Raw genomic sequence first — 11,442 nt, forward strand, 5'->3', positions numbered from 1 at the left:
GTTTAGGTCATATTGGTGTAAAGCGCATGAAGAAAATCCATGTTGATGGGCTTTTGGAATCACTTGATTATGAATCAGTTGATGCTTGCGAACCATGCCTCATGGGCAAGATGACTAAGACTCCATTCTCCGGAACAATGGAGCGAGCAACAGAGTTGTTGGAAATAATACATACTGTTGTATGCAGTCCGATGAGTGTTGAGGCTCGCGACATGTATCGTTATTTTCTAACCTTCACAGATGATTTGAGTAAGATATGGGTATATCTTCTTGATGAAACATAAATCTAAAACATTTGAAAAGTTCAAATAATTTCAGAGTGAAGTGGAAAATCATCGTAACAAGAAAATAAAGTTCCTACGATATGATCGTGGAGGAGAATATTTGAGTTACGAGTTTGGTCTTCATTTGAAACAATGCGGAATAGTTTTACAACTCACGCCACCTAGAACACGATAGCGTAATGGTGTGTCCGAACATCGTAACCGTACTATATTATATATGGTGCAATCTATGATGTCTCTTACCGATTTACCACTATCATTTTGGTGTTATGCATTAGAGACAACTGCATTCACGTTAAATAGGGCACCATCTAAATCCGTTGAGACGACACCTTATGAACTGTGGTTTGGCAAGAAACCAAAGTTGTCGTTTCTTAAATTTTGGGGTTGTGATGCTTATGTGAAAAAGTTTCAGCCAGATAAGCACAAACCTAAATCGGAAAAGTGTGTCTTCATAGGATACCCAAAAGAAACTGTTGGGTACACCTTCTATCACAGACCCGAAAGGCAATATCTTTGTTGCTAAGAGTGGATCATTTCTAGAGAAGAAGTTTCTCTCGAAAGAAGTGAGTGGGAGGAATGTAGAACTTGATGAGGTAATTGTACCTTCTCCCGGATTGGAAAGTAGATTAATCACAGAAATCAGTTCTAGTGATCTCTACACCAGTTAGTGAGGAAGCTAATGATGATGATCATCAAACTTCAGATCAAGTTACTACCGAACCTCGTAGGACAACCAGAGTGTGGTCCGCACCAGAGTGGTACGGTAATCCTTTCTGGAAGTTATGTTACTAGACCATGACAAACCTACGAACTATGAGGAAGCGATGATGAGCCCAGATTCCGTGAAATGGCTTGAGGCCATGAAATCTGAGATGGGATCCATGTATGAGAACAAAGTATGGACTTTGATTGACTTGCCCGATGATTGGTGAGTCATTAAGAATAAATGGATCTTCAAGAGGAAGACAGACGCTAATAGTAGTGTTACTATCTACAAAGCTTGAATTGTCGCAAAATGTTTTCGACAAGTTCAAGGTGTTGACTACGATGAGATTTTCTCACTCGTATCGATGCTTAAAAGTCTGTCCGAATCATGTTAGCAGTTGTCGTATTTTATGAAATCTAGCAAATGGATGTCAAAACTGCATTCCTTAATGGATTTCTTAAAGAAGAGTTGTATATGATGCAACCAGAAGGTTTCGTCGATCCTAAAGGTGCTAACAAAGTGAGCAAGCTCTAGCGATCCATCTATGGACTGGTGCAAGCATCTCGGAGTTGGAATATATGCTTTGATAAAGTGATCAAAGCATACGGTTTTATACAGACTTGCGGTGAAGCCTGTATTTACAAGAAAGTGAGTGGGAGCACTACAACATTTCTGATAAGTATATGTGAACGACATATTGTTGATCGGAAATAATGTAGAATTTTCTGGAAAGCATAAATGAGTGTTTTAAAAGAGTTTTTCAAAGAAAGACCTCGATGAAGCTGCTTACACATTGAGCATCAAGATCTATAGAGATAGATCAAGACGCTTGATAAGTTTTTTCAATGAGTACATACCTTGACAAGATTTTGAAGTAGTTCAAAATGGAACAGTCAAAGAAGGAATTCTTGCCTGTGTTGCAAGGTGTGAAGTTGAGTAAAGACTCAAAACCCAACCACAGCAGAAAATAGAAAGAGAATGAAAAGTCATTCCCTATGCCTCAGTCATAGGTTCTATAAAGTATGCTATGCTGTTTACCAGTCCTATTGTATACCTTAGCATGATTCTGACAAGGGAGTACAATAGTGATCTAGGAGTAGATCATTGGACAGCGGTCAAAATTATCCTTAGAGGACTAAGGAAATATTTCTCGGTTATGGAGGTGATAAAAGAGTTGGTCGTAAAGAGTTACGTCGATGCAAGCTTTTTACATCGATCTAGATGACTCTAAGTCTCGATCTGGATACATATTGAAAGTGGGAGCAATTAGCTAGAGTAGCTCCGTGCAGAGCATTGTAGACATAGAAATTTGCGAAATACATACGGATCTGAATGTTGCAGACCTGTAGACTAAACTTCTCTCACGAGCAAAACATGATCACTCTTTGGGTGTTAATCACATAGCGATGTGAACTAGATTATTGACTCTAGTAAACCCTTTGGGTATTAGTCACATGGAGATGTGAACTGATCACATAAAGATGTGAACTAGATTATTGACTCTAGTGCAAGTGGGAGACTGAAGGAAATATGCCCTAGAGGCAATAATAAAGTTATTATTTATTTACTTATTTCATGGTAAATGTTTATTATTCATGCTAGAATTGCATTAACCGGAAACATAATACATGTGTAAATACATAGACAAACATAGTGTCACTAGTATGCCTCTACTTGACTAGCTTGTTGATCAAAGATGGTTATGTTTCCTAACCATAGACATGAGTTGTCATTTGATAAATGGGATCACATCATTAGGAGAATGATGTGATTGACTTGACCCATTCCGTTAGCTTAGCACTTGATCATTTTAGTTTACTGATATTGCTTTCTTCATGACTTATACATGTTCCTATGACTATGAGATTATGCAACTCCCGATTACTGGAGGAACACTTTGTGTGCTACCAAATGTCACAACGTAACTGGGTGATGATAAAGGTGCTCTATAGGTGTCTCTGATGGTACTTGTTGAGTTGGCATAGATCGAGATTAGGATTTGTCACTCCGATTGTCCGAGAGGTATCTCTGGGCCCTCTCGGTAATGCACATCACTATAAACTTTGCAAGCAATGTAACTAATGAGTTAGTTGCGGGGTGATGCATTACGGAACGAGTAAAGAGACTTGCCGGTAACAAGATTGAACTATGTATTGAGATACCGACGATCGAATCTCGGGCAAGTAACATACCGATGACAAAGGGAACAACGTATGTTGTTATGCGGTTCGACCGACAAAGATCTTCGTAGAATATGTAGGAGCCAATATGGGCATCCAGGTTCCGCTATTGGTTATTGACTAGACAAGTGTCTCGGTCATGTCTACATAGTTCTCGAACCCGTAGGGTCCGCACGCTTAACGTTCATTGACGATATAGTATTTATGAGTTATGTATGTTGGTAACCGAATGTTGTTCGAAGTTTCGGATAAGATCACGGACATGACAAGTAACTCCGGAATGGTCTGGAGATAAAGTTTGATATATGGGATGATAGTGTTTGGTCTCCGGAAGGGTTCCGAAATTCACCGGAAGGGGTTCCGGATGTTTCCCGAAATGTTTGGGTACGAGAACACTTTATTTGGGCCAAAGGGGAAAGCCCATAAGGTTTTTGGAAAGAGCAAAAGGAAGTTTTGTGGAGTCCAGGGTCCAGACGCCGGGAACCCTGGCGTCTGGCCCTGGAGTCTGAGAAGGACTCTTGCCTTTCGGGTGAAACCGACTTTGTGGAGGCTTTTACTCCAAGTTTCGACCCCAAGGCTCAACATATAAATAGAGGGGTAGGGCTAGCACCCAAGACACATCAAGAAACACCAAGCTGTGTGCCGGCAACCCCATCCCCTCTAGTTTATCCTCTGTAATAGTTTTCGTAGTGCTTAGGCGAAGCCCTGCGGAGATTGTTCTTCGCCAACACCGTCACCACGCCGTCGTGCTGCTGGAACTCATCTACTACTTCACCCATCTTGCTAGATCAAGAAGGCGAGGACGTCATCGAGCTGAACGTGTGCTGAACGTGGAGGTGCCATACGTCCGGTACTTGATCGGGACGGATCGTGAAGGTGTACAACTACATCAACCACGTTGATAAACGCTTCCGCTTTCGGTCTACGAGGGTACGTAGACATACTCTCCCCTCTCGTTGCTATGCATCACCATGATCTTGCGTGTGCGTAGGATTCTTTTTGTAATTAGTACATTCCCCAACAGCAACCAGAAGGTTTTGTCGATCCAAAAGGTGCTAACAAAGTGTGCAAGCTCCAGCGATCCATTTATGGTCTGGTGCAAGCCTCTCGGAGTTGGAATATATGCTTTGATAGTGTGATCAAAGCATATGGTTTTATATGGACTTTTGGAGAAGCTTGTATTTACAAGAAAGTGAGTGGGAGCTCTGTAGCATTTCTGATATTATATGTAGATGACATATTGTTGATCGGAAATGATACTGAATTTCTGAATAGCATAAAAGGATACTTGAATAAGAATTTTTCAATGAAAGACCTTGGTGAAGCTGCTTATATATTGGGCATCAAGATCTATAGATATGGATCAAGACGCTTAATTGGACTTTCACAAAGCACATACCTTGATAAAGTTTTGAAGAAGTTCAAAATGGATCAGGCAAAGAAAGGCTTCTTGCCTGTGTTACAACGTGTGAAGTTGAATCGGACTCAATGCCCGACCACTGCAGAAGATAGAGAGAAAATGAAAGTCATTCCCTATGCTTCAGCCATAGGTTCTATCATGTATGCAATGTTGTGTACTAGACCTGATGTGTGCCTTGCTATTAGTTTAGCAGGGAGGTACCAAAGTAATCCAGGAGTGGATCAGTGGACAGCGGTCAAGAACATCCTGAAATACCTAAAAAGGACTAAGGATATGTTTCTCATTTATGGAGGTGCCAAAGAGCTCGTCATAAATGGTTACATTGATACAAGCTTTAACACTGATCTGGATGACTCTAAGTCACAAACCGGATACGTATTTTTATTAAATGGTGGAGCTGTCAGTTGGTGCAGTTCCAAGCAGAGCGTCGTGGCGGGATCTACGTGTGAAGCAGAGTACATAGCTGCTTCGGAAGAAGCAAATGAAGGAGTCTGGATGAAGGAGTTCATATCCGATCTAGGTGTCATACCTAGTGCATCGGGTCCAATGAAAATCTTTTGTGACAACACTGGTGCAATTGCCTTGGCAAAGGAATCCAGATTTCATAAAAGAACCAAGCACATCAAGAGATGCTTCAATTCCATCCGCGATCAAGTCAAGGAGGGAGACATAGAGATTTGCAAGATACATACGAATCTGAATGTTGCAAACCCGTTGACTAAGTCTCTCTCACGAGCAAAACATGATCAGCACCAAGACTCCATGGGTGTTAGAATAATTACAATGTAATCTAGATTATTGACTCTAGTGCAAGTGGGAGACTGAAGGAAATATGCCCTAGAGGCAATAATAAAGTTATTATTTATATTTCCTTATATCATGATAAATGTTTATTATTCATGCTAGAATTGTATTAACCGGAAACTTAGTACATGTGTGAATACATAGACAAATAGAATGTCACTAGTATGCCTCTACTTGACTAGCTCGTTGAATCAATGATGGTTGTGTTTCCTAACCATAGACATGAGTTGTCATTTGATTAACGAGATCACGTCATTAGAGAATGATGTGATTGACTTGACCTATTCGTTAGCTTAGCACGATGATCGTTTAGTTTGTTGCTATTGCTTTCTCCATAACTTATACATGTTCCTATGACTATGAGATCATGCAACTCCCAGATACCGGAAGAACACTTAGTGTGCTATCAAACATCACAACGTAACTGGGTGACTATAAAGATGCTCTACAGGTGTCTCTGATGGTGTTTGTTGAGTTGGCATAGATCGAGATTAGGATTTGTCACTCCGAGTATTGGAGAGGTATCTCTGGGCCCTCTCGGTAATGCACATCACTATAAGCCTTGCAAGAAATGTGACTAATGAGTTAGTTACGGGATGATGCATTACGGAACGAGTAAAGAGACTTGCCGGTAACGAGATTGAACTAGGTATTGAGATACCAACGATCGAATCTCGGGCAAGTAACATACCGATGGCAAAGGGAACAACATATGTTGTTGTGCGGTTGGACCGATAAAGATCTTCGTAGAATATGTGGAGCCAATATGAACATCCAGGTTCCGCTATTGGTTATTGACCGGAGACGTGTCTCGGTCATGTCTACATAGTTCTCGAACCCATAGGGTCCGCACGCTTAACGTTCGGTGACGATCGATATTATGAGTTTATGTGTTTTGATGTACCGAAGATAGTTTAGAGTCCCGGATGTGATCACGGACATGATGAGGAGTCTCGAAATGGTCGATACATAAAGATTGATATATTGGACGGCTATATTCGAACACTGGAAGTGTTCCGGGTGATTTCGGAGAAAACCGGAGTGCGGGAGGGTTACCGGAACCCCCCCCCCCCCCCCCCCCCCCCGGGGGGAACTAATAGGCCACATGGGCCTTAGTTGAGAGAAAGAGAGAGGGCCGGCCAAGGCAGGGCCCCGCGCCCCTCCCTCTCTAGTCCGAATTGGACTGGTGAAGGGGGATGGGGCGGCGCCCCCATTTCCTTCTCCCTTCCCCTCTCCTTCCTTCCCCCTCCTCCTCCTAGTTGGACTAGGAAAGGGGGGTCCTACTCGTACTAGGAGGAGGACTCCTCCCCTCCTTGGTGCGGCCCCAAGGGCCGGTCGGCCTCCCCCCTTGCTCCTTTATATACGGGGGTAGGGGGCACCCTAGAACACACAAGTTGATCATTGATCCCTTAGCCGTGTGCGGTGCCCCCCTCCACCATAATCCACCTCAGTCATATCATCGTAGTGCTTAGGCGAAGCCCTGCGTCGGTAACTTCATCATCACTGTCATCATGCCGTCGTGCTTGCGAAGCTCTCCCTCAACACCCGGCTGGATCGAGAGTTCGTGGGACGTCACCGAGCCGAACGTGTGCAGATCACGGAGGTGCCATACTTTCGGTACTAGGATCGGTCGGATCGTGAAGACGTACGAATACATCAACCGCGTTGTCATAACGCTTCCGCTTACGATCTACGAGGGTATGTGGACAAGACTCTTCCCTCTCGTTGCTGTGCATCACCATGATAGATCTTGCGTGTGCGTAGGAATTTTTTTGAAATACGGTGTTCCCCAACACTTACAAGTAGCATTGAGGCGCCGGTAACTTCATCATCACCGTCATCATGCCGTCGTGCTGACGAAGCTCTCCCTCGACACTCAGCTGGATTGAGAGTTCGTGGGACATCACCGAGCCGAACGTGTGCAGATCGCGGAGGTGCCATACTTTCGGTACTAGGATCGGTCGGATCGTGAAGACGTACGACTACATCAACCGCGTTGTCATAACGCTTCCGCTTACGGTCTACGAGGGTACGTGGACAAGACTCTTTCCTCTCGTTGTTGTGCATCACCATGGTAGATCTTGCGTGTGCGTAGGAATTTTTTTTTGAAATACTGCGTTCCCCAACACTTAAAAGTAGCATTGAGGTGTCCTCTTGGCCACATAACTCAAACACCTACTTCCCAACAGAGTTCAAGTGCACCTCCTTAAAGCCCTTGTCAATCCTCACCCCACTTTCTATGATATCACACATCTTGTTAAGCACGAAGGTGGACATGAACAATTGTTATTTCATGGTTCCCCTCCCATCTTTCTTTGCCTTCGCAGCCTTGATGGTTGCCTTATGTGCAGATCAGCATCAGCATCAACAGTAGGCATAACAAACACAAATTATGTAGACATGTTGGAGGCACAACAGACCCCTTGAAGACATCTGAATTTGGAGGCATCTACTCCTCGGTCATAGGTTGGGAGTCGTCGACATAGGACAACAGAAACTGACTTTCGGAGAAGACAATGGCCTGACGGAACCTGACTTTCGGACAAGCATTATCATCAACAAGAGTGGAACACACTAAACATGAACTGTATGAATGACCACTAGACATGAACAGTAATCATAGTACATGCAACGCACCATCCATGACTGTTATTCAATCTCATAGCATACCATGGAGTTCAGCACAGTACCACACCTCTACATACTTGCAATAATACCAATCCATCACAAGTAACACCTAGCATGCAACACTTAGTACCATATCTACCATAGTATCATCCTTGGCGACATGGAAACAACATGAAGATCATCAAATCCTACCAATCCATCACCACTAGCTGCCACAACATCATATTCTCACAGATTGCCAGTCTACCATGCTACCACATGCTCACATATCTACTCATATCACATGCTCACAGATCTAGTTAGAATGCTTAGAGAGGAGGGAGTGATCGAACTTACAACCATCGGTGCAGCCGGAAGGAGGCGTGGAACAGGACGGAGAAGACGCGCCTCTTATCTGCTCGTCGATGACGATCCGCATGGAATGGTGAGCTCGAAAGGGGGGAATTGTGGCGGGAGTTTGGGCGGTGAGGTGAGGGTGACTATATTAGGAGATTGATTCGACGGGAGGTGACCCCAATTCGTCCTGCTAAATTTTTAGAGACTCGCACGAGGTTGTGCCATCTTCGTGGTTGCATGAGCTCGATGCCGCCTTTCCTTCCCCTGCATCGCTGAGCCTGGTTGGGGGGAAACGAACGATTCGGCCATTCCTGGCGGGTCTAGCTGGGAGGTGTTTTAAGGTTTGTGCTATGCAGACCAAACAAAGAATACATGCAACGAAACGAGCCATTTTTGCATCACGTGAGGCTGGTTGGGCTGTATGCAGGCAACCAAACACGTCACTAATGTTTCACTATGTAATTGTGAAAGAAGAGTACATTTCAATTTTTTTTCTTGAAGTTTCATCCTATCCTGATCAAGAAGAATGGACGACAAGCTAGTCACATGATTTTTCTCTCACGAGGACAAGAAGTCATCGCATCTGGTCAAGAGTGAGAGCTAGGCTCCACAGCTCAGATCGCCTGATCGACTACTCCACTAGATTACATTACACTTTGCGATGCCAGTCGATTATCACCACATCAGCCCCTATCCTGATCCTCCCAGTCCCGGATCAATCATGGCCAATTGGCCATGGCTGTACTATTTCTGCATGGCTGTCAGCTGAAGACCGATAGCGAAGGCCAATTATAGGTGGAAGGTGGAGCCGGACGCCATGCAAATATAGCGAGGTTGCAACAGCTAGCGCTGCATCGTCGCAACACATGGTCATGGCGTCGCGTCGTAGCGTGGCGCTGGGGCTCCTCTTCGGCCTCCTGTCCTGCTACGCGCCCGTTGTCCCTTCCGTGGCTTCCTCCGATGGCTTCCTCCAATGCATGTCGGCGGCCATGCCCAAGCAGCTCCTGCACACGCAGGGCTCGCCTTCGTTCACGTCGGTCCTGGCGTCCTCCATCCGGAACGCCAAGTTCTCCACGCCTGCCACGGTGAGGCCGCTCTGCATCGTCACGCCGACGAACGCCTCCCACGTCCAGGCCGCCGTGGTGTGCGGCCGCCGGCACGACGTGCGCGTCCGCGTGCGCAGCGGTGGGCACGACTACGAGGGCCTCTCGTACCGGTCCGAGCGCCGCGAGGCGTTCGCCGTCGTCGACCTGGCCAACCTCCGCTCCGTGCGCGTCGACCGGGAGGCCGCCACCGCGTGGGTGGACTCCGGCGCGACGCTCGGGGAGCTGTTCTACGCCATCTCGCAGGCGAGCAAGCAGCTGGCGTTCCCGGCCGGCCTGTGCCCGACGATCGGCGTGGGCGGGCACCTCAGCGGCGGCGGGTTCGGCATGCTGCTGCGCAAGTACGGCCTCGCCGCCGACAACGTCCTGGACGCCACGCTCGTCGACGCCAACGGGGAGCTCGTGGACAAGCAGGCCATGGGGCCCGACGTGTTCTGGGCCATCCGCGGGGGCGGCGGCGGCGGGAGCTTCGGCATCGTGCTGTCGTGGAAGGTGAAGCTCGTGCCAGTCCCGCCGACGGTGACCATGTTCACCGTCCTAAAGTCCGTCGACGAGGGCGCGGTGCGCATGCTCACCAGATGGCAGCAGGTCGCTCCGGCTCTCCCCGAGGACATTTTCATCACGGTGCGCCTCCAAAAACAGGTGGCTCGCTTCCAGTCCATGTACCTGGGCACGTGCGACGCGCTGCTGCCGCTGATGGGGAGCCGCTTCCCGGAGCTCGGCGTGAACCGGACGCACTGCAAGGAGATGACATGGGTCCAGTCCGTGCCCTTCATCTACCTGGGCCCCACCGCCGCCGTGGAGGACATCCTGAACCGGACCACCTCCAGCACCCCCTTCAGCAAGGCCACCTCCGACTACGTCCGGCAGGCCATCGCCGAGGACGTGTGGGCGGAGATCTTCGCCCGGATCGCCAAGCCGGAGGCCGGGCTGATGATCATGGACCCCTACGGCGCCAAGATGAGCAGCCTCCCGGAGACGGCGACGCCGTTCCCGCACCGCGGCGGCGTGCTGTACAACATCCAGTACATGAACTTCTGGTCCGCCGACACGGACGGGTCGGCGCAGACGAGGTGGCTCAAAGACATGTACGCGTTCATGGAGCCGCACGTGAGCAAGAACCCCAGGGCGGCGTACGTGAACTACAGGGACCTCGACCTCGGCCAGAATGTCGTCGTGGGCAACGTCACCAGTTACGAGGCCGGCAGGATTTGGGGCGAGAAGTACTACGGGGGTAACTTCCGGAGGCTCGCCATGGCCAAGGCCGTGGCGGATCCTGACGACTACTTCAGGAACGAGCAGAGCATCCCACCATTCAAGGAGTGACGAGGACGATGCCCGTCGTGCGATCAAACTACGTTTGGGGACAAATAGCTTGATCTTGGAGTTGAGATGGCAGGTGAATATTACATTGTGTTGGTGTTCAATGTATAGTTCCAAAATTTGTTTTCGAAAGTTGACAAAAGTTTGAATTCTGTTCGAATTGGGCTCCAATTCACGTTGGAAACTTTCCCTGGTATGTTGGGGTCAACCCTGTGTTGCATACATATTGGCAGTGTTGCCCTTGTCATGTCCATGATACTCCTCGAGTATGTTGGAGTTAACCAAGTTCGCATGCAAGTGTTCATCATTGTTATATTCATGATGTGTTGGAGATATTTACCATTTTTTGAAACGAAAGGCATAAGCTTTGCCCCATTCATTAATTAAGAGAGGACAACAGAGTTTGGCACACACATTCCTTATTATACTGATGTTACCCCATTTTTTGCGCCCGTCGTGACCCACTATTTTTGCCTCCCTCTTGATGGAGCTAAAGATGATCGAAGGGTGATATATTTGAGTCAATCATGAGGTATGCCCAAACATTTAGGGTGTGTTCATTGCGTTATCAGTTTATCATCTCTTCTTTAAATGCATTGTAACTAGATTGGTTTGGAGGGGGGGGGGTGTTAAGAAGATCTTCAATGTTGACGCT

At 47.0% G+C, this 11,442-nt stretch overlaps 1 protein-coding gene across 1 annotated transcript; it reads left to right on the forward strand.

Annotated features, from left to right (window-relative positions):
- The first annotated feature begins 9,094 nt into the window (after positions 1–9,094).
- Positions 9,095–11,038, forward strand: LOC123154502 (berberine bridge enzyme-like Cyn d 4). Its single transcript, XM_044573218.1, has one exon. The coding sequence runs from the start codon at positions 9,228–9,230 to the stop codon at positions 10,788–10,790; it is 1,563 nt and encodes a 520-aa protein (XP_044429153.1). The 5' UTR covers positions 9,095–9,227; the 3' UTR covers positions 10,791–11,038.
- The last annotated feature ends 404 nt before the right edge of the window (positions 11,039–11,442 follow it).

Source organism: Triticum aestivum, chromosome 7A (assembly GCF_018294505.1).
Source record: "Triticum aestivum cultivar Chinese Spring chromosome 7A, IWGSC CS RefSeq v2.1, whole genome shotgun sequence".
Lineage (NCBI taxonomy): Eukaryota > Viridiplantae > Streptophyta > Magnoliopsida > Poales > Poaceae > Triticum > Triticum aestivum.

Excerpts from the sequence above, each read along its gene's own strand:
- LOC123154502 (XM_044573218.1), top strand. The coding sequence starts at position 9,228 with ATGGTCATGGCGTCGCGTCGTAGCGTGGCGCTGGGGCTCCTCTTCGGC.